At 43.6% G+C, this 27,165-nt stretch overlaps 1 protein-coding gene across 1 annotated transcript in view; it reads left to right on the top strand.

The window, feature by feature from the left end:
- Window positions 1–27,165, top strand: part of LOC124595221 (large neutral amino acids transporter small subunit 1) — a 360,642-nt gene that overhangs the window by 282,815 nt on the left and 50,662 nt on the right. The window contains exon 4 of the mRNA XM_047133865.1: window positions 18,661–18,784. Within this exon, the coding sequence (XP_046989821.1) occupies window positions 18,661–18,784 (124 nt within the window). The remainder of the gene's footprint in view (window positions 1–18,660; window positions 18,785–27,165) is intronic.

Genomic DNA, 27,165 nt, shown 5'->3' with positions numbered 1-27,165 from the left:
CACAAAGCGGTGGATCCAAGTTGTCACTAAGACACTGTGCAAGATGGTGGTGGCTCCATAAAGGTGTGGGCGGTGTTTACATGGATTGAATCGTGTCCTCTGGTTCAATTGAACCGATCATTGACTGGGAATAGTAATGTCCGGCTATTTGGAGACTATGTGTAGCCATTGAACAATGGAATTTTTGTGGATGGCAATGCGGCGTGTCACCGGACTACAATTGTTCGCGATCGGTTTGAAGAACGTTCTGGAGAATTCGAGCGAATGATTTGGCCACCCAGATAGCCCGACATGAATCTCATCAACTATGGGACATAATCGAGAGATCACTTCATGCAAAATATCTTGCACCGGCAACACTTTCGTTATTATGGACGGCTATAGAGGCAGCATGGTTCAGTATTTCTGCAGGGGACTTACAACAAGTTGTTGAGTCCATGCCACGTTGAGTTGCTGCACTGTGCCGGGTAAAAGGAGGTCCGACACGATATTAGGAGGTACCTCATGACTTATGTCACTTCAGTATAATTTGTATTCAGCTTCCATCCAGGTCCGCTGCAACAAATCCGGAGGGATGGTGCCGATGACTTCACAATCCGCGTACGGACTTCTTGAATGTCCGGCGCTGTAGTGGCGAACGTCTTGTCTTTCACGGGGCCCTAGAGAAAAAAATTCAATTGGGAGATGTGAGGAGAACATGGAGACCAATTCAAAGGGCCATCTCATCCAATCCAGTGTCCTGGAAATTTTCAATTCAGAGTGGCCCGAACATCCAACGACCAGTGAGGTGGAGAACTGTGTTGTTGAAACCAAAATCTCTGACATGTCTACGAAGGTCTCCTCAGCGTAGAAGAGAAGTCAAACTAACTTGTCACTCATGTGGCCACACTAAACGCTCACTTTCGGGCTCGCACCGCTTCCTTGATGCTGTGTGGGTTCTGTGACCACCAAATGCGACCATTATGTTTATTCACAGTTGCAGAGATCTGGAATGTGGCTTCATCATAAAACATAACATTTGACAAAAAAGCAGAATTGGAGTCGATTCGGTTAAGCGTTTCACAAGCACATCCGCATCGCCGTTACTTGTCGTCGGGCTTTATGGCCTGCTAAATCTGCTTCCTGTATGAATACAGACTTCTTGTGAAGTCTGACGCATTGATTTGCATGGACTTCTTTGGAATTCTTGGCAGATATAGAGTCACTACGAGAGTTCGTTTATATTTTAAATTACAACACATTTTAGGTGATAAGTATCTTGTTACAGGAGTCCATCTGGGTAACGAATAACAAGCTTTTTTAAATACATACATATATGTCTATTATTAATATAAACTCCTGGTCATTGGTATCCCTTGACAGCGTGGCTGGCGCAGAAGGCTCTTTGCCGTCTTTGACTATTTTGCCAGTCAAGATTTCAACTCTCTTAGAACGGCACGGAGACCAGGCAGAATACCTCGTGTAAAAAAATAAAAAAAATAAAAATATATACAAAACACGACTTGTCACCTAATAAATCTTCTTACACAACAATTAGTCCGCAGTTCGTGGCCTTGCGGTAGCGTTCTCGCTTCCCTCGCCGGGGTTCCGGGTTCGATTTCCAGCGGGTCAGGGATTTTTCCCTGACTCGAGATGACTGGGTTTTGTTGTGTCGTTGTCATCATCATCATCGTCATTCATCCCCATTACGGTCGGAAGGAGGCAATGGCAAACCACCTCCGCTAGGACCTTGCCTAGCACGGCGGTGCAGGTCTTGTTGTGTCGTTGTCATCATCATCATCATCATTATTCATCCCCATTACGGTCGGAAGAAGGCAATGGCAAACCACCTCCGCTAGGACCTCTCCCGCATCGTCCCCTACGCTCCTCGGAGTATGGGACCTCATCATCATCACATAATAATTGAAACTTATTCTGAATGTTTATTGCGGATGACAAATACGCATGTTCATTTAGATTTAAAATTACTATGAGATTTCACTTCCACTCAACGAAATTATTTATTTACAAATTTTGGATACAAAATATCTGGAAAATCTCGTACTCTCACAACACGCCGACCACCCTACATGCCGCTTCAGAATGCTACCAATGTCCAGAAACTGCCTATATCACTCTTTTATCCTCGTAGCGCCTGGAGTCACTATCTTGTAAACAGAACGAAAGTGCCTTTGCATCACAACAATGAATTAAAACCCTGCGTACGAAAGCACAGTTTGTGCTGTCTCCCGAAACGACGCCATTTTCTATTGGGTGGGCAACAGTGAAAGAACGAAAATGCACCAAGCATCGACAAAAATTAGGCAGCAACTTTAGGGCCTTCTGCACCCAACAGACAAATCATACCTGAAACAAAGAAAGATTTACTACTTTTAAACCGCATCAAATAGTGTGGCATTTCGGTATGTACTTCATTGTCGGGCCGGCTTTCGAATTTGGACCTGATTCTGGTTACGGCATCGTGTTTAGCCATACTTAGCCTATGAATATAATAAATAACATTGATGTTAGGATTACCAACGCAGAAAAAAATCTCTCGCATTTATATGAAATTCTTCTACTTGTATCTTTATGCTTCGCTACGCACCGCACATACATCGTCCGTCTATAAAGTTCCGAGACTGATTTTATTCATGGCATATCAACTACGGTGGCAGCTGAACTAACAACTGTAAACAACAGATGCGCATTAAGCCAGTCAATTGTGAGCAGGCAGAGGTAAGTAGGGGGGACGTGCGACCTAGTGTGTCAACGCTATTGTGTCACAAATCGCAATGGAGCAACATCTCTAAATTGAGTGTTCAAGATATTCTCTGAAACGTTTTGAAGAAGAGCAAAGTGTATGCAAAGTTTATCTCGCATACATTGATTCATGAACAAAAATAACAATGCGTGGACGCCCGCCGCCACTTGATTGAAATCCAGGATGCGGTCATGTGAAGCACTGAAACCACCATCTTAACTTCTCTCTCTCTCTCTCTCTCTCTCTCTCTCTCTCTCTCTCTCTGTGTGTGTGTGTTTTTTTTTAATCAGTCCACTCTCGAAACTTTTTGGACTCATGGGGTAGTGTGCTAAAATCTTTTCCTCCTTTCCTTTCACATTTGCGGACGTTGTGCGGGAAAAAATGAATTTCGATACCACCAGCCGGATTCCGAATTTTCTCTAAATTTAATGCCGTGGTCATTGCATGGCACGTATGTAGGAGAAAGTAATGCGGTTTTCGTTTCATTGTGAAACGTAAGAACTCTGAATTTTGAAAGTAAATCTCGCTGATACGCACAGCGTCTTTCTTGTAGAGCATTCACTAGATTTTGATCAGGACTTCTGTGTCACTCGCATTGACAGAACAAGCCAATGACGAATCGTGCGTCTGTTCTTTGGTTCCTTTTTTCCCTCTTCCGATAGTAAAATCAGTTAAGAGTTCCAGATCGCTGAAAGTATTCAAGAAAAGTATTCAAGCGATAAATATGATTTCCGAAACACTCCATATAGGAGCCTGTAAATGAAAAATATACGAAAAAAAGATGAAAGAATAACTAGAAGAATATCGATCGCTAATACATTAAACGTTGCGTTTTGTACATTCTCGTTCATAAAAAGATTCAGAAAATTAAACTGTACCACAATTTTACAGTATTGTCTGTTTTCAAGAGGGTCACATCGAGTGACGTTGAGTACGGTATTTGGGCCGGGGCAAGAGGCGTACTTGGATAGCGTCATGGTTAGTCGACTCTTCTCGTAAATTCAGGAAATCAAGGTCTTGGTGCTGGCACAAATTTTCTGTTCGCGGTTTTAATGCTCATGAGAAGAGATTGGATAGTTCCCCTCCACTGCGAAGGAAGCTGTCCATCTTTCTTCTGTGGATACGGGTGGGTAAAGTCACATCGACTGCAACGAGAACAGAAATCTATTAGTTTAGTTTCGTGAAAGTAAAACAGCGTCTTTCATTTATGAAGCTATGCGCAAGTATCGATTAGACATGCAGTCGCTGTGCGGAGATGATTATTGGTCCCCTCCCGTTTTTTACAGCACTGTCGCTGTGATCAATGTTTATCGGTGAATATGAAGACAAAGGCATTGCCAAAGTCTTCTTTCGTTCGTAAGTCGCTGTGTTGTTGACTGCTTCTTCTACATCTACATGATTACTCTGCAATTCGCATTTAAGTGCTTGGCAGAGGGTTCATCGAACCACAATCATACTATCTCCCTATCATTCCACTCCCGAACAGCGTGCGTGAGAAACGAACACCTAAACCTTTCTGTTCGAGCTCTGATTTCTCTTATTTTATTTTGATGATCATTCCTACCTATGTAGGTTGGGCTCGACAAAATACACTCCTGGAAATTGAAATAAGAACACCGTGAATTCATTGTCCCAGGAAGGGGAAACTTTATTGACACATTCCTGGGGTCAGATACATCACATGATCACACTGACAGAACCACAGGCACATAGACACAGGCAACAGAGCATGCACAATGTCGGCACTAGTACAGTGTATATCCACCTTTCGCAGCAATGCAGGCTGCTATTCTCCCGTGGAGACGATCGTAGAGATGCTGGATGTAGTCCTGTGGAACGGCTTGCCATGCCATTTCCACCTGGCGCCTCAGTTGGACCAGCGTTCGTGCTGGACGTGCAGACCGCGTGAGACGACGCTTCATCCAGTCCCAAACATGCTCAATGGGGGACAGATCCGGAGATCTTGCTAGCCAGGGTAGTTGACTTACACCTTCTAGAGCACGTTGGGTGGCACGGGATACATGCGGACGTGCATTGTCCTGTTGGAACAGCAAGTTCCCTTGCCGGTCTAGGAATGGTAGAACGATGGGTTCGATGACGGTTTGGATGTACCGTGCACTATTCAGTGTCCCCTCGACGATCACCAGTGGTGTACGGCCAGTGTAGGAGATCGCTCCCCACACCATGATGCCGGGTGTTGGCCCTGTGTGCTTCGGTCGTATGCAGTCCTGATTGTGGCGCTCACCTGCACGGCGCCAAACACGCATATGACCATCATTGGCACCAAGGCAGAAGCGACTCTCATCGCTGAAGACGACACGTCTCCATTCGTCCCTCCATTCACGCCTGTCGCGACACCACTGGAGGCGGGCTGCACGATGTTGGGGCGTGAGCGGAAGACGGCCTAACGGTGTGCGGGACCGTAGCCCAGCTTCATGGAGACGGTTGCGAATGGTCCTCGCCGATACCCCAGGAGCAACAGTGTCCCTAATTTGCTGGGAAGTGGCGGTGCGGTCCCCTACGGCACTGCGTAGGATCCTACGGTCTTGGCGTGCATCCGTGCGTCGCTGCGGTCCGGTCCCAGGTCGACGGGCACGTGCACCTTCCGCCGATCACTGGCGACAACATCGATGTACTGTGGAGACCTCACGCCCCACGTGTTGAGCAATTCAGCGGTACGTCCACCCGGCCTCCCGCATGCCCACTATACACCCTCGCTCAAAGTCCGTCAACTGCACATACGGTCACGTCCACGCTGTCGCGGCATGCTACCAGTGTTAAAGACTGCGATGGAGCTCCGTATGCCACGGCAAACTGGCTGACACTGACGGCGGCAGTGCACAAATGCTGCGCAGCTAACGCCATTCGACGGCCAACACCGCGGTTCCTGGTGTGTCCGCTGTGCCGTGCGTGTGATCATTGCTTGTACAGCCCTCTCGCAGTGTCCGGAGCAAGTATGGTGGGTCTGACACACCGGTGTCAATGTGTTCTTTTTTCCATTTCCAGGAGTGTATTTTCGCATTCGGAAGAGAAAGTTGGTGACTGAAATTTCGTAAATAGATCTCGCCACGACGAGAAACGTCTTTGCTTTAATGACTTCCATCCCAACTCGCGTATCACATCTGCCACATTCTCTCTCCTATTATGCGATAATACAAAACGAGCTGCCGTTTTTTGCACCCTTTCGATGTCCTCCGTCAATCCCACCTGGTAAGGATCCCACACCGCGCAGCAATATTTTAACAGAGGACGAACGAATGTAGTGTAAGCTGTCTCTTTAGTGGACTTGTTGCATTTTCTAAGTGTCCTGCCAATGAAACGCAACCTTTGGCTCGCCTTCCCCACAATATTATCTATGTGGTCTTTCCAACTGAAGTTGTTTGTAATTTTTACACCCAGGTACTTAGTTGAATTGACAGCCTTGAGAATTGTACTGTTTATCGAGTAATCGAATTCCAACGGATTTCTTTTGGAACTCATGTGGATCACGTCACACTTATCGTTCTTTGTCAGCTTAAAGTTATAATGTGTAGTGGATTGAAAAGATCAGACTCCCTCTTCTCCTCCTCCTCCTCCTCCTCCTCCTCCTCCTCCCCCCCTTCTCCCCCCCCCCTACTGAGCTAGGTGGGGCAGTTCTAAGACTCTGGACTCGCATTCGGAAGGACGATGGTTCAAATCCTCGTTCGCCCACCCAGATTTAGGTTTTACATTATTTCCCTAAATCGCTTAAGACGAATGTAGGACGATTTCTTCAAAAGAAAACGACCATTTTCCTTCCCTATCATACCCAGTCTGCGCGTTGATGGAATGTTAAACACTAATCCCCATTTTCTTCTCGTGTGCCCCCTCTCCTCATCTCCTTTCTGCAAGCCAGATATAAGTAATAGTATTTCCTCTTTTACCAGAATTCCAGTCGACTACCTTCGGGCAAGACCGCAAGAGTGCGTTAGCCGTCTCAGCGTTAATTACGGCGTTAAACCACTCGCCGTGATTCTTTTACAATACTCATCAATTTCAGAACGACACATCATCCCAGGAAGCAACTCCGTACTATCTTGACGGAAGAGTGAGCGATGTGCCGCCGGCCGTTGTGGCCGAGCGGTTCTAGGCGCTTCAGAATCCTGCCTCGGGCATGGATGTGTGTAATGAAGTGCTCTACCAACTGATCTAGTCCCGCAAGCTTCGCAGGAGATCTTCTGTGGAGTTTGGAAAGTAGGCGATGAGGCACTGGCGAAAGTAAAATTGTGAGGGCGGTCAGTCGTGCTTGGGTAGCTCAGCTCAGTTGGTAGAGCACTTCTCCGTAAAAGGCAGAGGTTCCCAATTGGAATCTTGGTCCAAATGCGACAGCTACTCCTAGAGAACAACATTCTGCAACTAACGCAAGTTTTTTTTACCAAAACAGGCATTATATTCTTGAAACCAGTAATTGTCGTGATATTCATAAATAATGAACTGATTTCATGAAGCTGTAACCTATTACGAAAACGTACTAGACAGTACCCAGCGGATAACATGTATCATACTGATACTATTTCGTGATCTACTACTCTTCAGGGTGACACATACTGCAAGTTATCTCTCCAGACGACCACTACTGCAGTTCTTTCCACAACTGTTGCGTGCCAACACAACGTCGTTTAACTCTTATTGTTGTGAAAGCCAGATGCTTTCTGCGTTCTCGAATTTTCGAAAACCATCTCTATTGTCGAGGTAGAGCTCGATTTTCGAAGGCAGCATAAAGCGAACACGCCTGCTCCCAAGAGCATTCGACAGTTTCAGGGAGGAGGTGTTCGTGTCGGGGAATATGTGCTAGACTACCGCTACTTTCCAAGAAAAGTGATGGGAGCACCCTGTAGGCGTCCTGTGCCTGCTGTGTTCTGAGAAGATGACTATTTACGAAACTACATAGACTTCTTCAGGCACTACACCGTAATAATAACGAAGCGAAGCGGATGGTATTTTGCGAAGCAATGTCGGACGGCCGCGAATTTCCGAGAAAAGCGTTGGGAGGAACCGGGAGGCTTTCAGTGGAACCCATAGAAGTCTAATCGTCAAGCCAGGCGTACCCTTTACAACCTCCGGTACACTGTTTGGTGTGTTTTCAGAAGGTGCCTGTTCATGAAACCATACAGATTTCTTCACGCTCTAAACCGCTCTAACGAAGGGAAGCGTATGTAATTTGTTGAAGCAGTGCTACGGATGGATGAAGATAAAACGTTCATAACATTGGTCTGAAATCCAGAGAGCTGAGTAACATAAAACGTACACGAAACAGGTGCGCACTTGCGAGAGCGCTTCAAGTGAAAGCGTTCCGTGCTGTGGCCAATGCGAAGCTTTTTATTTTATTTTTTTTATTTTTCATTCAACCGTTTTTTCGGCCGGTTTGATGCGAACTCCGTAGTTTCCAATATTTTTATCTATTTGTAACTGCTACCCGCAACACACTGATTCCGGTCTTTGTGTGATCCTATTATTTTATACCCCCTAATGTTCCTTTCAGTGGAAAGTTCACTTTCGTGGTTTCCGTTGAGGCTGACAAAATATATTTTTGATATTCTTGACAGCAGACTTAAAGTTTCCGATAAATGCTTCATCGAGGTGAGAAACTGTCTTAAACAGGGAAGATAACGTAGGCTGCTCGCGGTTGATGTTGTATACAGAGAAGCTGCAACCCAACTCTAGAAAATTGTAGCGAAATGCAAGAAGTTCTGCAATGTACTGATTTTTGGTGCAGGGACTGATAACATAAACAGGTGTAACATACTGCGCATAAATAGTCGGAAATCCCCTTTATTAAAGGAGTACACGACTTCCGAACAATCACTGAAAGCAGGTTCAGCCATTAAATATGGGAGAGTATGCGTCCGAAAGCGTAAAGCTGAACGACCACATAAAACTAATCATAGAAAAGGTAGATTCTAGACTAATTCATTGAAAAAATCCTCAGGGACTGTAGTCCACACCCGAAGGAGGCCTTCCCGTAGACTATTCGCGACTGGAACAGGAAAAAACGAGTGGGAAGTGTCAGCGGTTCATAAAGTACCCTCCGCTACACACCATAAAGTGACTTGAGAAGTTTAGACCTTTTTTTGTCATCAGTCTTCTGACTGGTTTGATGCGGCCCCCCACGAATTCCTCTCCTGTGCCAACCTCTTCATCTCAGAGTAGCACTTGCAACCCACGTCTTCTATTATTTGCTGGATGTATTCCAACTCTGTCTTCCTCTACAGTTTTTGCCTTCTACAGCTTCCTCTAATACCACGGAAGTCATTCCGTCATGTTTTAACAGATGTCCTATCATCCTGTCCCTTCTCCTTGTCAGTGTCTTCCGTATATTCTTCTCCTCTCCGATTCTGCACAGAACCTCCTCATTCCTTTCCTTATCAGTCCACCTAATTTTCAACATTCGTCTGTAGCACCACATATCAAATGCTTCGATTCTCTTCTCTTCCGGTTTTCCCACAGTCCATGTTTCACTATTATACAATGCTGTACTCCAGACGTACATTCTCAGAAATTTCTTCTTTTGCCATTGCTAGTCTGCTTTTGATGTCTTCCTTGCCCCGTCCGTCACTGGTTATTTTACTGCCTAGGTAGCATAACTCATGAACTTCATCTACTTCGTGAACATCGATACTGACAAGTTTCTCACTGTTCTCATTTCTACTACTTCTCATTACCTTCGATTTACTCTCAATCCATACTCTGTACTCATTAGACTGTTCATTCCATTCAGCAGATCATGTAATTCTTCTTGACTTTCACTCAGGATAGCAATGTCATCAGCGAATCGTATCATTGATATCTTTTCACCTTGAATTTTAATTCCATTCCTCAACCTTTCTTTCATTTCCATCACTGCTTCCTCGATGTACAGATTGAACACTAGGGGCGAAAGACTACATCCTTGTCTTACACTCTTTTTAATACGAGCACTTGTTTCTTGGTCGTCCAGTCTTATTATTCCCTCTTGGCTGTTGTACATATTGTATACCACCTGTCTCTCCCTATAGCTTACGCCTATTTTTATCAGAATTTCGAAGATCTTGCACCATTTTACATTGTCGAACGCTTTTTCCAGGTCGACAAATCCTATGAACATGTCTTGATTTTTCTTCAGTCTTGCTTCCATTATTAACCGCAACGTCAGAATTGCCTTTCCTAAAGCCAAACTGATCGTCATCTGCCACATCTTCAATTTTCTTTTCCATTCTTCTGTAATTTACTCTTGTCAGCAACTTGGGTGCATGAGTTATTAAGCTGATTGTGCGATAATTCTCGCACTTGTCAGCTCTTGCCGTCCTCGGAATTGTGTGAATGATGTTTTTCCGAAAGTCAGATGCAATGTCGCCAGACTCGTACATTCTACACACCAACGTGAATAGTCGATTCGTTGTCACTTCCCCCAACGATTTTAGAAATTCTGATGGAATGTTATCTATCCCTTATGCCTTATTTGATCCTTAAAAGCTCTCTTAAAGTCTGATTCTTAAACTGGATCCCCTATCTCTTCGAAATCGACTGCTGTTTGTTCTTCTATCACATCAGACAAATCTTCCCCCTCTTAGAGGCCTTTAATCTACTCTTTCCACCTATCTACTCTCTCCTCTGCATTTAACAGTGGAATTCCCGTTATACACTAATGTTACCACCCTTGCTTTTATTTTCACCGAAGGTCATTTAGACTTTCCTATATGCTGAGTCAGTCGTTTTGACAATCATTTCATTTTCAATTTCTTCACATTTTTGATGCAGCTATTTCGTCTTAGCTTCCCTGCACTTCCTATTTATTTCACTCCTCAGCGACTTGTATTTCTGTACTCCTGAATTTCCCTGAAAATTTTTGTACTTCCTTCTTTCATCGATCAACTGAAGTATTTCTTATGTTACCCATGGTTTCTTCGCAGTTACCTTCCTTGTATCTATGTGTTTCTTTCCAACTTCTGTGATAGCCCATTTTAGGGATATCCCTTCCTCTTCAACTGAACTGTCTACTGAGCTATTCCTTATTGCTGTATCTATAGCCTTGGAGAACTCCAAGCGAATGTCTTCATTCCTCAGTATTTTTTAGTACTTCCGTATCCTATTCCTTTGCGTATGATTCTTCCCGACTAGTCTCTTGAACATCAGCGTACTCTTAATCATTACTAAACTGTGATCTCAGTCTATATCTGCTTCTGAGTACACCTTACAATTCAGTGTCTGATTGCGGAACCTGTACCTGAACATGATGTAATCTAACTGAAATCTTCCCTTATCACCCGGCCTTTTTCAAGTATGTCTCCTCCTCTTGTGATTCTTGAACAGAGCATTAGCTGTCACTAACTGAAATTTATTACAGAACTCAATTAATCTTTCTCCTCTCTCATTCACTGCCCCAAGCCCATATTCTCCTGTAACCTTTTCTTCTAGTCCTTCCCCTACAACTGCGTTCCAGTCCCCCATGACTATTCATCTCCTTTTACATACTGTATTACCTTTTCAATATCCTCATATATTTTCTCTATCTCTTCATCTTCAGCTTGCGACGTCGGCATTTATACCTGTACTATCGTTATAAATTTTCGTTTGCTGTCGATTCTGATCAGAACAACCGTATTACTAAACTGTTCGAGTAACACACACTCTGGGCTGCCTTCCTATTCATAATGAATCCCATTCCTGTTATAACATTTTCTGCTGCTCTTGCTATTACCCTATACTCATCCGACCAGAAATCCTTGTCTTCTTTCAATTTCACGTCACTGACCCTTACTGTATCTAGATTGAGCGTTTGCATTTCCCTTTTCAGATTTTCTAGTTTCCCTACCACGTTCAAGCTTCTGACATTCCACGCCCCGACTCGTAGAAGGCTATTATTTCTATTCAGTCTTTTTCTCGTGGTCACCCCCCCCCCCCCTTTCCCCGCCCCTGACAGTCCCGTCCCAGATATCCGAGTGGGCGAATATTCCGGAATCTTTTGCCAAAGGAGAGATCATCATGACACTTCTTTGATTACAGACCACTTGTCCTGTGGATACACGTTATGTATCTTTAATGCACTGGTTTCCATTGCCTTCTGCATAGTCATGCCGTTGATCTTCGTTGATTGTTCCGCCTTCAGGGGCAGTTTCCTACCCCTGCGACAAGAGAGTGCCCTGAACGTCTGTCCGCTGTTCCGCCCTTTTTGAGAAGGCCGTTGGCAGAATGAGGGTGACTTCTTATGCTAGAACTCTTTGGCCGCCAATGCTGATTATGAATCAAAGTTTAAGCAGCGGCGGGATTCGAACCCGGGACCGAAGACATTTTGATAATGAATCAAAGACGCTACTGCAAGACCACCGGTGTACGTCAGCTTTGACGTAGATGTAGATAAATCGAGGAGACAAGTTTGTCCTGACAAGGTAAAGATCAGTTATCGACAGCAAAGGCTACCATGATGAATAGAAGCTTGGGATGGGCAGAGGAAACAAGGCAGTTTTGCGAGAGACGGAATGCACAGGTTTTGGGCTACAAAGAGAGCTTCCAGTAATGTGTAGCTGCTACGTAACTGTGGTTTGCTTGCAACTGCGTTTTACTTTTTCCTAGTCCACAAGAGCCCCGTGAAAGGATGCAGTCTTTTAAAAGAGTTGTATTCACTGCTAGCAGACGTGCAAACCATCTCGCGTAAAACAACACAGTACCTTTATATTGGGATGCCTCTTTTTAGTCTACGACCTTCCTTTGGTGTGGAAGTCTGTAACAACGTTTTGTTTTAATGACTCCCTATCGAGGGAGCACTGTACTTTTAATACCTCGGAAGACGCTTGGCGACTTGTAAGTAGTCATAAAAAAGTCCCGGTTCCGACCTGTTAAGAACCTGCGTAATTCCGACTTCTAAATCATTTTCTTGAAAGAAAAACACCTCATAACATCATATATTTTCCTTTCCCTGAGGGCCGGGGAGGGGACCGCGCTTGTCCCCGATTATGGGCGTCCTTGACCCCTATCTCCACACGAGTACATCTCGGAGACATTGTACAGTGCAGAGTGGCCACCTGGCGTCGGAGTCGGCTTCCTTAAAGGGGGACGCGTGATCGGAATCTCTGGTGGCAGCTCGCCCTCAGTTCGTGGAAGAGGACCCCTGCCGGCGCTCCGTTGTTTGCTCTTCGGCTCAAGGCTCCCTTCCCGGGGGCGCATACGGACCGTCTTCCTCCGGCGGGAACTTGATGCAAGGATGTTCGTGACTTGTCATACTAAAACACCGCTAATGAAAAAATATCGATTAATGTGAAACGCTATCCGTCAATGTTACTGTTACCTTCATTTATCTGCGACTACTTCCCCCGAAGGAAGGAACAAAATATAAAACTAACGATAATTATTTGTATTTTTCCGCTACGAGTCACACTTTAATTTTATGTTTAATCCAACATATTGCATCGCGTTTCAAGCATATTTTGCTCACTATAAGGCGTTAACGCATACATATAAATGTTTTAATTTAAATTAACATCGACCACTGTTTCGTACACTGACCTGATGCTGGCTGTTGTGGTAATTGGAGGGAGCAGATAGGCGGTGTGTGGCCAGAAATCGATGTCCAGTGGGGTCTTCTGCTAGCTTGGAGCCGTACCTCGTGGTTTGTTGTGACTGACACCGTAGCCTGTGTGGGCTGCGAATAGTTTTGCATCAGTTGTTAATGGTGCGATAAGCGTATGATACACTTTTAATATGTCAGGTGTTCACTTATTATTTTGGCATCCAAAAGCTTCATACGCATCGTTGGTACACTGTCGGGGCTGTTGTGTAATATTACAGTACTGCACTGCTTTTTCCAAACTGACATGGACTTACTTCGCTCTACAACACGTTTTTCTATAGCCGTAAATAGTATAAAATTGATACAAGAGGGCGGCTTTGCATTGTGTGCAGATGAATATTGACTATTGTTTCTTTACAACGATATTCACGATACTGACTATTTGGTTATCATTTGTTTCACGCAGGCACTACTTTTTGAACCTACTGCATAAGAACTGATTCAAGGCTACAGAAAAATTTGAGATTTTGAATTCAGTTATTTCATTAAGAATATCACATCTTGTTTATATTGCTCAGATTTCCATTTCTTTGATAATATCCAGTCTTTTACACTTTTCCAATTTTGTGCAACATTTCGAGATTGTCTTCGATTTTCAAAGGTTTGCCTTTTTGGGTGCGTGTCGAAGGTGATGAGCCTTAACCAGACTGTAAATTATGAGGTAGGAAGTAGTTAAAATATGAATACACAGTTGCAAACGGTGAAATTTTTCTCGAAATTAAACAATGTTACTACTGGATTTGACAGTTTATAACAGCACAAGACTGTAGTTCAACCAAGTAACAATACGACACAAAGAAGTAAGAGCTGTTACCGACAATCATTTTGTCAAAACGCCTTTTTAGTTGTAAAGCTACTTTCTCAAGTACGCCGGCGACCTACCTGTGTACAGGATAAACATCTGAAAGTTTCATGTCTTTCATTTCATCCATAGTTCGAGATACGGATATGAAATTAATCCATTGTAATACTTTTCGTAATACAGTCTCGCAAGCAATACTTACAGAAGCGGACAAAATTAAGTTATATTTGCCAAGCTAGGCACAGAATATAGTGCACTCACCTAAAAATACTAAACTTAACCCAACTAAACTAACCTGCAACACCAGATTTAACGAAGAATTTGTGTACACATGGTATAATCCCAGATTATGTTCACATCACGAAAAAATATCATTCAAAAACAGCCAAAATAGCTAGAAGAAAATTTGAGAAGACATGAAATAAATTTGAGGAGGTCTAGTTATATACAGAACTGAAGCTACAGCACAGAAAGAAAGAACTACTTAATATTTACCTTACTACCTACATACTGAGTTAACCGACATGCAGCGCCCATTAGAAATGTATTACGTTGACGGATATGCTACAGTCTTCTCTACAAAATTTAGACCTGGTATAGTTGAGGAACATACAAAAAAAACTTGAATCCCTTCAAAAGATGTACTACTGTGCCCATAATAATGTGACTATTAGGAAACAGCTAAAAACGAAACCAACATTACTTTTACAAACATAGAACAAACCTTAATGAAACGAAGGTCTAACGCACGACATCAGACAAGGTTTAATCATCATAACTTAAAAACTGAATAGTAAACACTGAGAAAGCTGCAGTTATGGTCAGCCTGGTCCATACTGAACAGATTGTCTGTTAACGAAATTATACAAAAGGTATAACAACGCTGCAATACAATCATAGATGAAAACAAAGTTTTAAAAAAGTTGAAACATATACTCAGTGAACATGATGCTGTTGTTAAGGTTGATAAACGAAGCTCCACTGTTGTCCTTTACAAAAAGGATTACTTTGCTAGACCTCTTAACTTTTCATCAGAAAACAACATCGTTGAACTCAACCATGATCCAGCCTCTTAAATTCAAGAAAAAAAGTAAAGAAAATTCTTAACCAATGTAAAATTTCTCCTATCTGATGAGAAGGGAAAAATAAACTTTCTAAAAAAATTGTTTATCACAGGAGATGTGTTGATGGCACTCTGCTTCTTTATGATGACACAAAAAATTAATTTGATGAAAATCCTGCATTATTCAGTTCATTCCGCAGTAGCGTAAATTTCACAACAGTACGTGAAACAAAACCGACCATAAATTTATTAGACCTTACAATAGTTGACGAACAACAGGAACAAAACTTTTACACCTGCACTATTTTTTTTTTCTTTATTGTATTTCAAGTCCCCATCGGGGCGGGCTGGCAGCAGCATAGGCGCTGCTCTTCAGCCGAAAGGCATAGAACAAAACAATAGAAGACATTTAAAAACAGCAAAGGAGAGAATAAGGTGAACATAGATATAAAGAAGGGGGAACATCATGGAAGGCAATAGACAAAAAACGGGGTGACTGTAAAATGGAGATAAAAAACTGTTTAAAAGTAGCACACACAAAAAGCCACACACTGCGACGGTTAAAAGAACACAAGGCACAGTACGACAGGAGCATAAAGGTAGCGACGGATGGCATAGCACATAACGTAACACTGATGGCGAACCTCAAGGCAGTACACAATTAAAATCACACCTCTTGACGCACACGAGAAACAGCACTAAACACAACACTGATGTGGCACACTGATGATGATCAGTACAGAGGATCTGCCAGGCGCTAGGAGATGAGAGAGACCTGAAGAAGGGAGGGAGGGGAAGAGATGGGGGAGGGGAGCGGGGGGCGCGCGGAAGAGGGCCAGGTAGGGTGGGATGTGGGAAGGAGAGAGGCAAGTATGGGGTGAGGGGTCTCAGGGGGGGGGGGGGGGGGGACGGAGGAAAATCCGCTCTGGGAGAAGGAGGAAACCTGCACTAAATCAACCCACTATGATATAACAACACAAAATCATCACACCATCCAAACACACAAAATTATACATGCATTTAGATCCATGTTGACAGGGCACACACATTACCTTTAAGACAAAAAGCACCAGGACAAGAAATACGATGGCCTGCTGAAAATTAATTTATGTGAAAACTGTTATAAAGTTTTTTTAAAAAAAAAAAAAAAAACAAATCTTGTTAACATTGACACGCTTATTCTTCATGTCTACATATTTGTAGTCGTCTGCCGCTAGAGGTCTCCGAATTGTAGCGTGTAACGCACTGATGTATAAAGTAAGTATGTCGGTGATGAGAAATAGAGTACTGTGTGGGGTCCTGCCCAATCGTCTCTTATAGGCTGTCTAAACGATGCTGCTTTCTCGGATAGCTGTACAACAGTTCAAGCAAATCACATTAATGGTTCAAATGGCTCTGAGCACTATGGGACTTAACTTCTGAGGTCATCAGTCCCCTAGAACGTAGAACTACTTAAACCTAACTAACCTAAGGACATCACACACACCCATGCCCGAGGCAGGATTCGAACCTGCGATCGTAGCGGTCGCGCGGTTCCAGACTGTAGCGCCTAGAACCGCTCGGCCACCCCAGCCGGCTCACATTAATGGTTTTTATTACAATAAAGTAGATTGACAATACGTAACTGTGGTTTACAAGAACGTGTCACAAGCGATTGGCGACATGTAAACAACCAGTGTCCTTCACTTAATACAATATCCATTCAAGTAAATGATATGGATCACAATTCACGTCTCTTCTGTCCTGGTCTATTAGTGTCCGCCTTCTACTGTCCCTTTGCTAGTGCCGGTCTTCTGTCCGGCCGAGGCTGCCAAAGGAGCAGCGCTTATATTCTCTTCGGATAGAGGCCGCTCCTGTCGTAGTGACGTCATGGGTCAGCGTGCTGTAGGGTGGCGTTGTCTGAAGCTCTCTCTGCTCTTGCGTTCTTCATCTTCGTGCCGGCGCTTATCGATACACCGGAACATACTGTAATCGAGTTTCGTATTCGAATAGATCGGCCACATATCGGAAACCACGTCCTTTATCATGATAATGCCAGACCACATACGAGCACTGAGACATCTGCAACAATCATGGGTTCACTGTCATCAGTCATCCTCCACACAGTACCGACTTGCTCTCATCCGATTTTCATCAGTTTCCATAACTTAACGAACACCTGCGACGACTTGAGGTTGTGGCTCCATCAAAGTCAAACATTCTAAGTGGCGATATTAGTAGACTGGTTTCTCGATGGGAGAAATGTGTTTGTCACTAGGGTGACTATGTTGAGAAATAAATATGTAGACACGGAGAATAAAGATGCAGAATGTTAATAAAGTTTGTTTTATTTAAAAAGCTCTAAAAATTTTCACATAAAGTATTCGGAGGCGTTACTTTTCAGCTCGCCCTCGTAGATACCTTCAAAGCAACTGCAATGAACACTGAGTAGTCAGTAAAATCGGCTGATAGACTGTCTGACAACACGCAGGCCAATATCAGTAACAGAAGCACTAAAAAAAAAAAACAACTGACGCAACATAAATCTTCAGAACCATTCACTATTTAAGTCCAGCATCGCAAAACATTGCTAACTTAATAAGAAATACCAATATAAAAATATCTTTGTGGACAAACAACAAACGTGGACACCACTTGCTCAGTAAAATGAACATAAACATCCTAATAATAGAACAAATGGAATAAATGAACTACTGTGTAATAGTTGCCCTGCTTTCCATATAGGCAAACACACGCTACAAAGAGCACACTGGTGTTCTTGGGCTCAACCCCTTTGATAAATCCTCAGTTACCAAATATGTTTACCTGAACAGACACACACTGATATCCACAGCAGCCTAACTACATTCTACACAGAGAATTTTTTTCTGCGGACATATTAAATAAACTGAGCTAAGCAGCCACAGTCTTTTCAGCATTTTCAAAAGCCGTTTTCCCCTAAACAAACAAGTATCTAATAGCTATAACCATTTCATAACATAAGGTCACATCTGATATCTGCATAAATAATTTTTGTTTTGTAAATGACATCTATGTATGAATGATAAAGTAACATCTTTCAATGATATTTGAAATAGCAACCCCTGTGTTTATGTGGAAATGTAACAGCTTTAAGTTTGGATATTCTCTGACTTGTTTGAATTTTGTTTACATAATATGTGATGTGAGAGGAAAGCATGTGTATGTGTATGAATATGTCCGCTCATACGGTGCTTAAAAACTATATAACATCTACTGGAAACAGTAAGTTATTTTTCGGTTTTATGATAGTTTCGTAAAAATTGTAGTCACAATGTGCCACCTTGTAATATACCTATGTACTCTTTAACAGAGCTAGTAGAAACGTAAATTTGATCAAGCACCTGGAGATGAGCCCCAGAGGCCTGAAATGCATTGTGTACTGGAATAAAAGTTACAAAATACGTTTAAATATATGCGCACACATCGTGTAATAAGCTGACGACGCAGCGCTGATATTATTGTTGTTGCAGGAACCTGCCGCGCGCCATCTGGATAGCGATGCCCATAGTGACGCTGACGTACGTGCTGGCCAACCTGGCCTACTTTGCCGTCGTGTCGCCGGAAGAGATGCTGTCCTCAGCCGCCGTCGCCGTGGTGAGTTCCCAGTTCGAGAGCTTGCGAATGTGTTCATAGCTGCAGCAAAATTTTGGAAAATGAAAACCAGTTTACCACATGCGGCTGTTTAAAATTGTTAAAGTGGATGTTTTCTACACTACTAGAAAAAAATTGTACATATGGAAAGACCTTATCGATTTTGATACGATGACGGTGTATTCCACCTGGGGCATAGTAGATGTAGTATTCGCCCCGATGGCTGAATGGTCAGCGTGACGGACTGCCGTCCTAAGGGGCCCGGGTTCGATTTCCGGCTGGGTCAGGGATTTTCTCCGCCCAGGGACTGGGTGTTGTGTTGTGTTGCTCATCATTTCATCCCTATCCGGCGCGCAGGTCGCTCAATGTGGCGTCGAATGTAATGAGACCTGCACCAAGCCGGCCGGACCTGTCCCGTAAGGGGCCTCCCGGCCAATGACGCCAAACGATCATTTCCATAGTAGATATACTGATAATGGTTTAGGTGTGGTGCACGCGTGTGAAGCACGCAGGCAACCAAACCACGGAGACGCATTCGTGCTTCCTACAGCCAACTGAGCGACTTTGAAATGGATTATATTGTGGCCTTCCGAGTGCAGGGATGGTTCTTTCGGAGACATGCCACACAAGTTAGACGTGCTGCGTCAGTTGAGCAACGTTGCTGGTATCACTGGTCACGTGAACATTTTCACACCCGTAGACGAGATTCTGTACGTCCACAGAGCACAGACGCCTACCAGGATCGTCGTAATGTAAGGGCAGCTTTGGCGGATCGTACAGCTACAACAACAGAAATAAGAGAGCTCGTGTGCCCAGACGTGTCAAGACGAACTGTTGCGAACCGGTTATTAGCAGTGCGACGATGGACACGCACAGTTCTAGTCCGTCTTCCACTCACACCACATCATCGACGCGCACCCTCGACTGGTGTCGTCAGAGGATCAGTTTGAAGATGGAATGGCGCGCCGTGGTCTTCAGCGATAAAAGCAGATTGTGCCTGGATGGTCGTTTGCGCGTGCGAAACCTTCCTGGTAAGCGCTGTCGTAGAGTGCTTTCGTACGAGACACCCTGGCTCCACCCCATGCCTTACTGTGTGGGGTGCGATAAGCTGCAACCCTCGTTCGCATTTGGTGTTTCTCGAGTCCCCTCTAGGTAGCGCTCGGTACGTGCAGACTGATGTTAGACAGGTTCTTTTGCAGTTCTTGCAATAGGAAGGTTATTCCAACAGCACACATACAGCCCGTGAACCCAACGGGTTCTGCAAGACGTGCAGCAACTTCGCTGGCTACATGGTCTCTGGACTTGTCCCCAACTGAGCACGTGTAGGATATGATTGGACCAGAAGCTACATGTCAATAACGACTCTTACAGCACTATGTGACCTGGTCGAGCAGGCATGGAATAACGTAACCTAGGACAGTATTCACCATATCTGCGATTGACTGGATGCCAGCGGCTGTGTTGCAGCCACGTACTAATGAGGGCGTTTCACATGGATCAATACGTAGTACCACAGAACGTGATTTCGTTATAACGCTCCTCAAACCACAGTAGCACGGTTCTGGCTCCGAGAGAGGGACAGTTATGATGACATCACCATCAGGGAAGATATCAAGCATGAATGGACGCAAGTGGTTCGCAGCTGTCGGCGTGGCTTCAATTTCTATCATAGGTCCCTCGCAAGTGCAGAAGAATGTCTCCTACAGCATAACTGCTCCAACCAGCCAGCGTCCGTGGCACGCTGCACGTTTAGAGCCGCCGATCACATCGATGGCGGTTTTTGTGGAGACGATCAGCGATCTGTAGTAAAAATGTGATACACCAGAAGAGCCGACAAGTACCCATTGATCGACAACGTAGTCCCAATGGTCCCGTGCCCACTACAATCGTAGTTGACGATGTCCTTGGGTCAACACTGAACTAAGTAGGGGTAGTCTGCTGCGTAGCTCCATGTTCAACAACGTACGATGAACTGTGTGGTTCAAATGGTTTAAATGGCTCTGAGCACTACGGGACTTATCATCTGAGGTCATCAGTCTCCTAGAACTTAGAACTACTTAAACCTGACTAACCTAAAGACATCAAACACATCAATGTCCGAGGCAGGGTTCGAACCTGCGACCGTAGCGGTCGCGCGGTTCCATACTGAAGCGCCGGGAACCGCTCGGCCACACCGGCCGGCTGAACTGTATGCGCCGCAACACTTGTGCATGCACCAGCGTTGTGCCCTTTCGGCAGAGATGCCACAGATCACCATCTATCCTACTTTACAGGGCAGACAAGTCTCCAAACCCCACATTCTGTGGAGAATCGTGGACATCCAACCATTTAGCGCTTAGTGGTAGTTTTACTGTCCTCCTGCCTCTTTCTGTAGATGCTCACGACAGTAGCACGTGAACATTCGACCAGCTTCGCTATTTTCGAGATATCCGTTCACAGGTTCTGCGTAATAATAATCTACCTTCTGTCGAAGTCGCTTATCTCGACGGATTTCCCCATTTGCAGCCCATATCTTCGCTATAGTGACCCCCGTCCGTGTCTGCTCCGCTTACGTACTTCTGTTAAAGTGACAGGTGTCCGCAACGCCACCAGGCGGCATTCAACGTCACGGTAGGAGTGCTCGTAATGTTTTGGCTTATCAGTGTATATCGCAAAGTGCAGCGCGCTAGCTTCCGAGACGGGGAGATGAGCCAAACCATGTTCGCCCGTTGTCTGGTACACCTGCCGGCCCGAGTGTTGTTTTTAGACGGTTTCCCACGCTTGTTTAGGCTAACGCTGGGCTCGTCCTCACATTCCGCCTCAGAGAATACGATATACAAACAGTTAAAATGACCATATCACACAGAACAATGTTTACGAGATTCACAAATGAAGGACACGGCTTCGCTCCCTTAAGGTACTTGAACGACTGTGGTAGGGAAGGTCATCCGCCCACAAAGCTAAATACTAGAAATAGAATTTCCAAATCCCGAAAAGCGATCGCCATACTATACGGGATAAATGCTAGGGAAAAGAAGTGGGATCCGTGTAGTTTATTTACAAAAAGTGCAATACAAACAAAGAAAATCTTCCATAGAATCTCGACTTGGTCACTTCTGATTTTCATCTGCTTCCAAAACTTAAACAACACTTTCGAGGAATTGATCACTATTAAATGAAGTCCTCGAAAGTGTTGTTTAAGTTCTGGAAGCATATGAAAATCAGATGGGACCAAGCAGGGATTCTGTGGAGGGTGATGTATGGTAGTGAGCACAAGGTTTCGGATTGCTGCGGATGTAGCAGCGCTCGTGTGTGTTCTAGCATTGTCATGCTGAAGGAAAGGGTGCACCATGTGTGGACGAAATCTTCCAATTCGAAATGTTCTTACACACTGACACCATCCCACTCGTCTATGTGTAAAAATGAAACATAAAACGTTGATATGAGATTAGATTAATATTTAAGAATTAAATACTTAATTCAAAATAACTCTAACCAGAGGTCTATTGCAACAAATATTCTCCAGACAGTGAAAATGGAACTGCAGTTGCAATTGCGCTGATGCATTGAACTATAATACATAAAGTGGCCAATAAAGTATAGTTTGCGAAATACATCTTTCTCCTTCACGAGAACAGACCAGAGTCATACTATATCAACTCAGATTTTGTGTAAGAAATTGCGAAACAGTTTTAAGTGCGGCAGCAATGACAATACGCCCGCAAACGCTCCTCTGCTACTGCCTACCCAACAACTAACCTCACTCGCACACGGCGAAATATTCTTTTGACACATTACGAAGTCCAATAGGCTCATCGAAAGATTACTTCGAAAATGTTTTGGTTAGACTTCAGCGTGCTTTGCTGGTTATAGATAGCCACGTTGGAGGCTGCAACATTTTCCCAGTTCGTTCATCTCACTGAAAAGAACATCAGGATTTCATTATGTTCTCCTAAAATGTCGAAAATCTCCTACGTTGGTAATGATAGTAGTGTACTTTGTTTTCTGTCCATTTTTGTGTAGAAAATATAAAACCCACAACGTTATGAAATCTATTTTTATAGTTCTCGGGTTTAATACTTTACAGGTAACGTGTGTGTTATCCATGTTACTGCGATGCATACCGTACAGGACGTCAAAAGTAAAAATAATTTGTTGTCACGTCCTTAAATCGGAAAGAAAGTATAAATTGACGCTGACAGATTCTGCAGAAAACCAACAGGATTAAAGCAGTCTTGCTCATTACGGTTGAAGCGTTCACTTTTGCCTGCGTGGTATGCAACCTGTAGGAGAACACAGCTTTATCGGTTGCCTATTGGAATGCTAGGGCGTGACAAACAGTGTTCGGATCCATCACAGCTGTTCCGTAATGAAACTTGCGCTTTTAGAGCTTAATAGTGACAGTTTGTGATTGCTGGTCTCTTTCGTACAGCTTGCTGAATGTTTGAAAAATGGGAAAAAGATCGCAAAAGTTCACTGCAAAGGCCAAGCACCGTCAGTTACTTACTGGTGATACTACTATGCTGTGGTTTTATTTCAACTGCATATATTCTCTGTATGATTATAACGTAATAGCTAAGAGAAGACTACGTAATCACATTACATTACTTGTGATACATGTAGTTCTTTAAAATACAGCTGTAGTTGTGTTGCTTCCCGCTGTTATCTGCCCTTCTTTTCCGATTACGAAGTCTAAAATTATCCAATCTGTGTTTCAAATGGCTCTGAGCACTATGGGACTTAACTTCAAGGTCATCAGTCCCCTAGAACTTAGAACTACTTAAACCTAACTAACCTAAGGACATCACACACATCCATGCCCGAGGTAGGATTCGAACCTGCGACCGTAGCGGTCGCGCGGTTCCAGACTGTAGCGCCTAGAACCGCTCGGCCACCCCGGCCGACTTAGTCGATCATTTGCATTATTTCTTCTGTTGTGCCTGGTCTTTTACCACCATGATTCATGCACTCTTAATTGGCATCAGTTCAAAAGACGCAATGTTAATGCTTTTGATGTAGCTTAAAATATTTTATATCGGTACGAAAATTTGCAGTTTTGATCACTGGAAATCCGTTAGAAATAAGACATTTCCAAGAAAACTCTTGAAAACTGCTGATTGCCTTACGATAGACTTATACTTGGTTGGCCGACTGCAGTCATTACTTTGACCAATATGTGTACGTGGATAGTTACACGAATAAATGGAATCCTTAATATGTCTAAAGTTTTAAAAATTGAGTGTAACCAGAAAGTGTGTACTGCAGTGAAGTTATTCCACTTCTGTAGTGTTCCTCGGGAAGTGCTGTAAAATTCTCGTGCACAGTTGTAATCGTTTCTTAGTCGAACGGAAAACGCTGAAAGAGGAAGACCTTGTGAGCCCGATGGATCAAAATCTGATGTATATATTCCAACACTTCAAACCGAAGATATCTTTGTTTTCCCATTGCCAAGACTCTTTAATGGGCAAGTACATGCCTCGATGAAACATGATTTTTACTTCTGAAACCCACGTCTCTATTTCTCTAATTTTTACATGTAGATCTGTTACGAGGGTTGAATGAATTCGTTAATTGGTTTTGGGTGGGAATATTTTAATAAATCAAACGCAGAAATAATCCTTAGAAAGTGATCTTTAATTACCAATTTTCACTTATCCACATAATCACCAGCCAATTGGATACATTTCTGCCAACGATGAGCAAGTTTTCAGAAGCCGTCACCGAAGAAGTCGACGTTCTGTTTCCCTAACCACAGTCTCACAGTTCTCTCAACGTCTTCATCAGAAGCATAATGATGTCCGCGCAGATCATCTTTCATTATAGGGAACAGATGGAAGTCAGACGGTGCTAAATCTGGACTGTACGGAGGATGCCATACGGTGGTGATATTCAGTCTCTGAAGTTCTGCTATGGTGGCACGTGAAGTGTGTGGTTTGGCATTGTCATGCTGTAGGAAAACATTTCCCTTTTCCTTTCGGACCCTTGTCAGCCGTCGTTTCAGAGTTCGCAGCGTTGTGATAATGCGCTCTGAATTTATTGTTGTTCCACGATCAAGGCAATCAACATGGATAACACCATCTGCGTCCCAGAACACTGTGGCCATGTTTTTCCAGCTGAGGGCTGCTTCTTGAATTTCATTTTCTGGGGGAGTCTTTATGTCGATATTCCATAGACTGACGTTTCGTCTCCGGGTCGTAACGGTGTACCCACGTTTCGTGTCCTGTCACAATTGAATGGAGAAAGGCATCACCTTCATTCTCGTAACGCGGTAGGAGTTACTGGCAAATTTCAGATCTGTGTGCTTTCATTTCAGGAGTCAGAATCCAGAGTACCCGCCGTGCACAAATTTTCCGATAGCCGAGCAAAGCAATAATGTGACCCACACGTTCTTTGCGACATGCCGATTGTGCTTGCTGTTTCTCTCTGAGTGATTACGACGATCGTCCTGAATCAATCTGTCAACATTTTGCTTGTGAAACTCGGTGGTTGCTGTCACAGATCGTCCAACTCTTTGTCACGCAGGTCAGAATTTCCGCCTGAACATCTTCAAGCTTACTCGCCCAACGACGCACAGTACTCATATCAACACAATCACCATAAACTGCTTTCATTCTCTGATGAATCTCCTTTGGGGTGACACCTTCTGCTGTCAAGAATTCAATGACTGCACATTGCTTAACTTGCACTGACCGACCGTCTGCTCAGTGTTCCATACTTTACACAGTAACAACACAACCGTTCAATGCTAAGGCTTCCCGCTGACTGGAGCTGTAGAGAAGAGGCTATGGAACAAGCCAGTACCTGCCGCATACCAGTGCTGCCAACTGTTGAAGAGTTACAAAGGTGGAGGTATTACTTTTCAGTCAAACCTCGTAGAAAGTTAGAATACGCTATCGTTTCATCATTTTGAAGATACTCAAATAACATGAATTAATTTCACACCCAGAAACACCGCGGATGTCATCGTCTTCGCCCTCTTTGGGGCTCTCTCTTCATTGTTTCAATTGTTGTTTTGATTCTGGTGGGCAGTGGTGAATCCTTGTTTCGTACATTGTCACTTACTGACGCAGAAAATAACTTTTATTTTTACGAACACACACAAAACCCTTAATGGAAATCTGTGTGTGAATTCATTTGTGATAGTAGTAGGAGCGCCCTCCATCTTGCACAAAGATTTCTCACGTGCAAATTCTTAATGCAAAGTGTAGATGACACGTTATTCAAAAACCCTTACAGATGAAGCAATTTTACACAACTTAAATTGCTAATCTACCAAGATAATATCGTGGACTTTCCTGTGCATTTGTGGTGTATTTCAACGTTTCGGATGTCCTGCATGTGCACCATCGTGGATGCTTCTGAGGTAACCCATGTCTTCACGGTGGAAACCGAAGGGGAGTGGTCACCATACTTACACACTATACCCCTCGAATGAATTTCGTTATTGGCATCAAACTTTCTTAAAATAACAAAAATAAGAAAAGCTGTGTCAAGTTATTCGATTTTTTCCACTTCCGTGGATTCACGTACCACGTCTTTTTCAGCCAGTTGAACAGCGAAAATGGAAAGCGTTCTATGTGACAAAAAAAAAAAAAAAAAAGAGAACCACGTCTTCAGTGCTGTTATATTCTTGTACTCTGTTCCATGTTTCTAGGCTTGATGCAGGTGTTAAAAACCATGCAAAACGTGCATTAGTACATGACGCATAGTCTTTCTGGAAAGCTGTGCTTCCCTCTGGAGCTCCAAGGCTGTACTAGTTAAAAACTCAGTGCTTTATTTCGTTACCAACATAAATAAAACGTTGTTGTTGTCTTCAGTCCTGAGACTGGTTTGATGCAGCTCTCCATGCTACTCTATCCTGTGCAAGCTTCTTCATTTCCCAGTACTTACTGCAACCTACATCCTTCTGAATATGCTTAGTGTATTCATCTCTTGGTCTCCCTCTACGATTTTTACCCTCCACGCTGCCCTCCAATGCTAAATTTGTGATCCCTTGATGCCTCAGAACATGTCCTACCAACCGGTCCCTTCTTCTTGTCAAGTTGTGCCGCAAACTCCTCCCCAATTCTATTCAATACCTCCTCATTAGTTATGTGATCTACCCATCTAATCTTCAGCATTCTTCTGTAGCACCACATTTCGAAAGCTTCTATTCTCTTCTTGTCCAACCTATTTATCGTCCATGTTTCACTTCCATACATGGCTACACTCCATACAAATACTTTCAGAAACGACTTCCTGACACTTAAATCTATACTCGATATTAACAAATTTCTCTTCTTCAGAAACGCTTTCCTTGCCATTGCCAGTCTACATTTTATATCCTCTCTACTTCGACCATCATCAGTTATTTTGCTCCCCAACTAGCAAAACTCCTTTACTACTTTAAGTGTCTCATTTCCTAA

This window comes from Schistocerca americana, chromosome 2 (genome assembly GCF_021461395.2).
Source record: "Schistocerca americana isolate TAMUIC-IGC-003095 chromosome 2, iqSchAmer2.1, whole genome shotgun sequence".
NCBI classification, from domain to species: Eukaryota; Metazoa; Arthropoda; class Insecta; order Orthoptera; family Acrididae; genus Schistocerca; species Schistocerca americana.
Note: the sequence above shows the minus strand (reverse complement) of the source record. Positions and strands in the feature narration are given on the sequence as shown.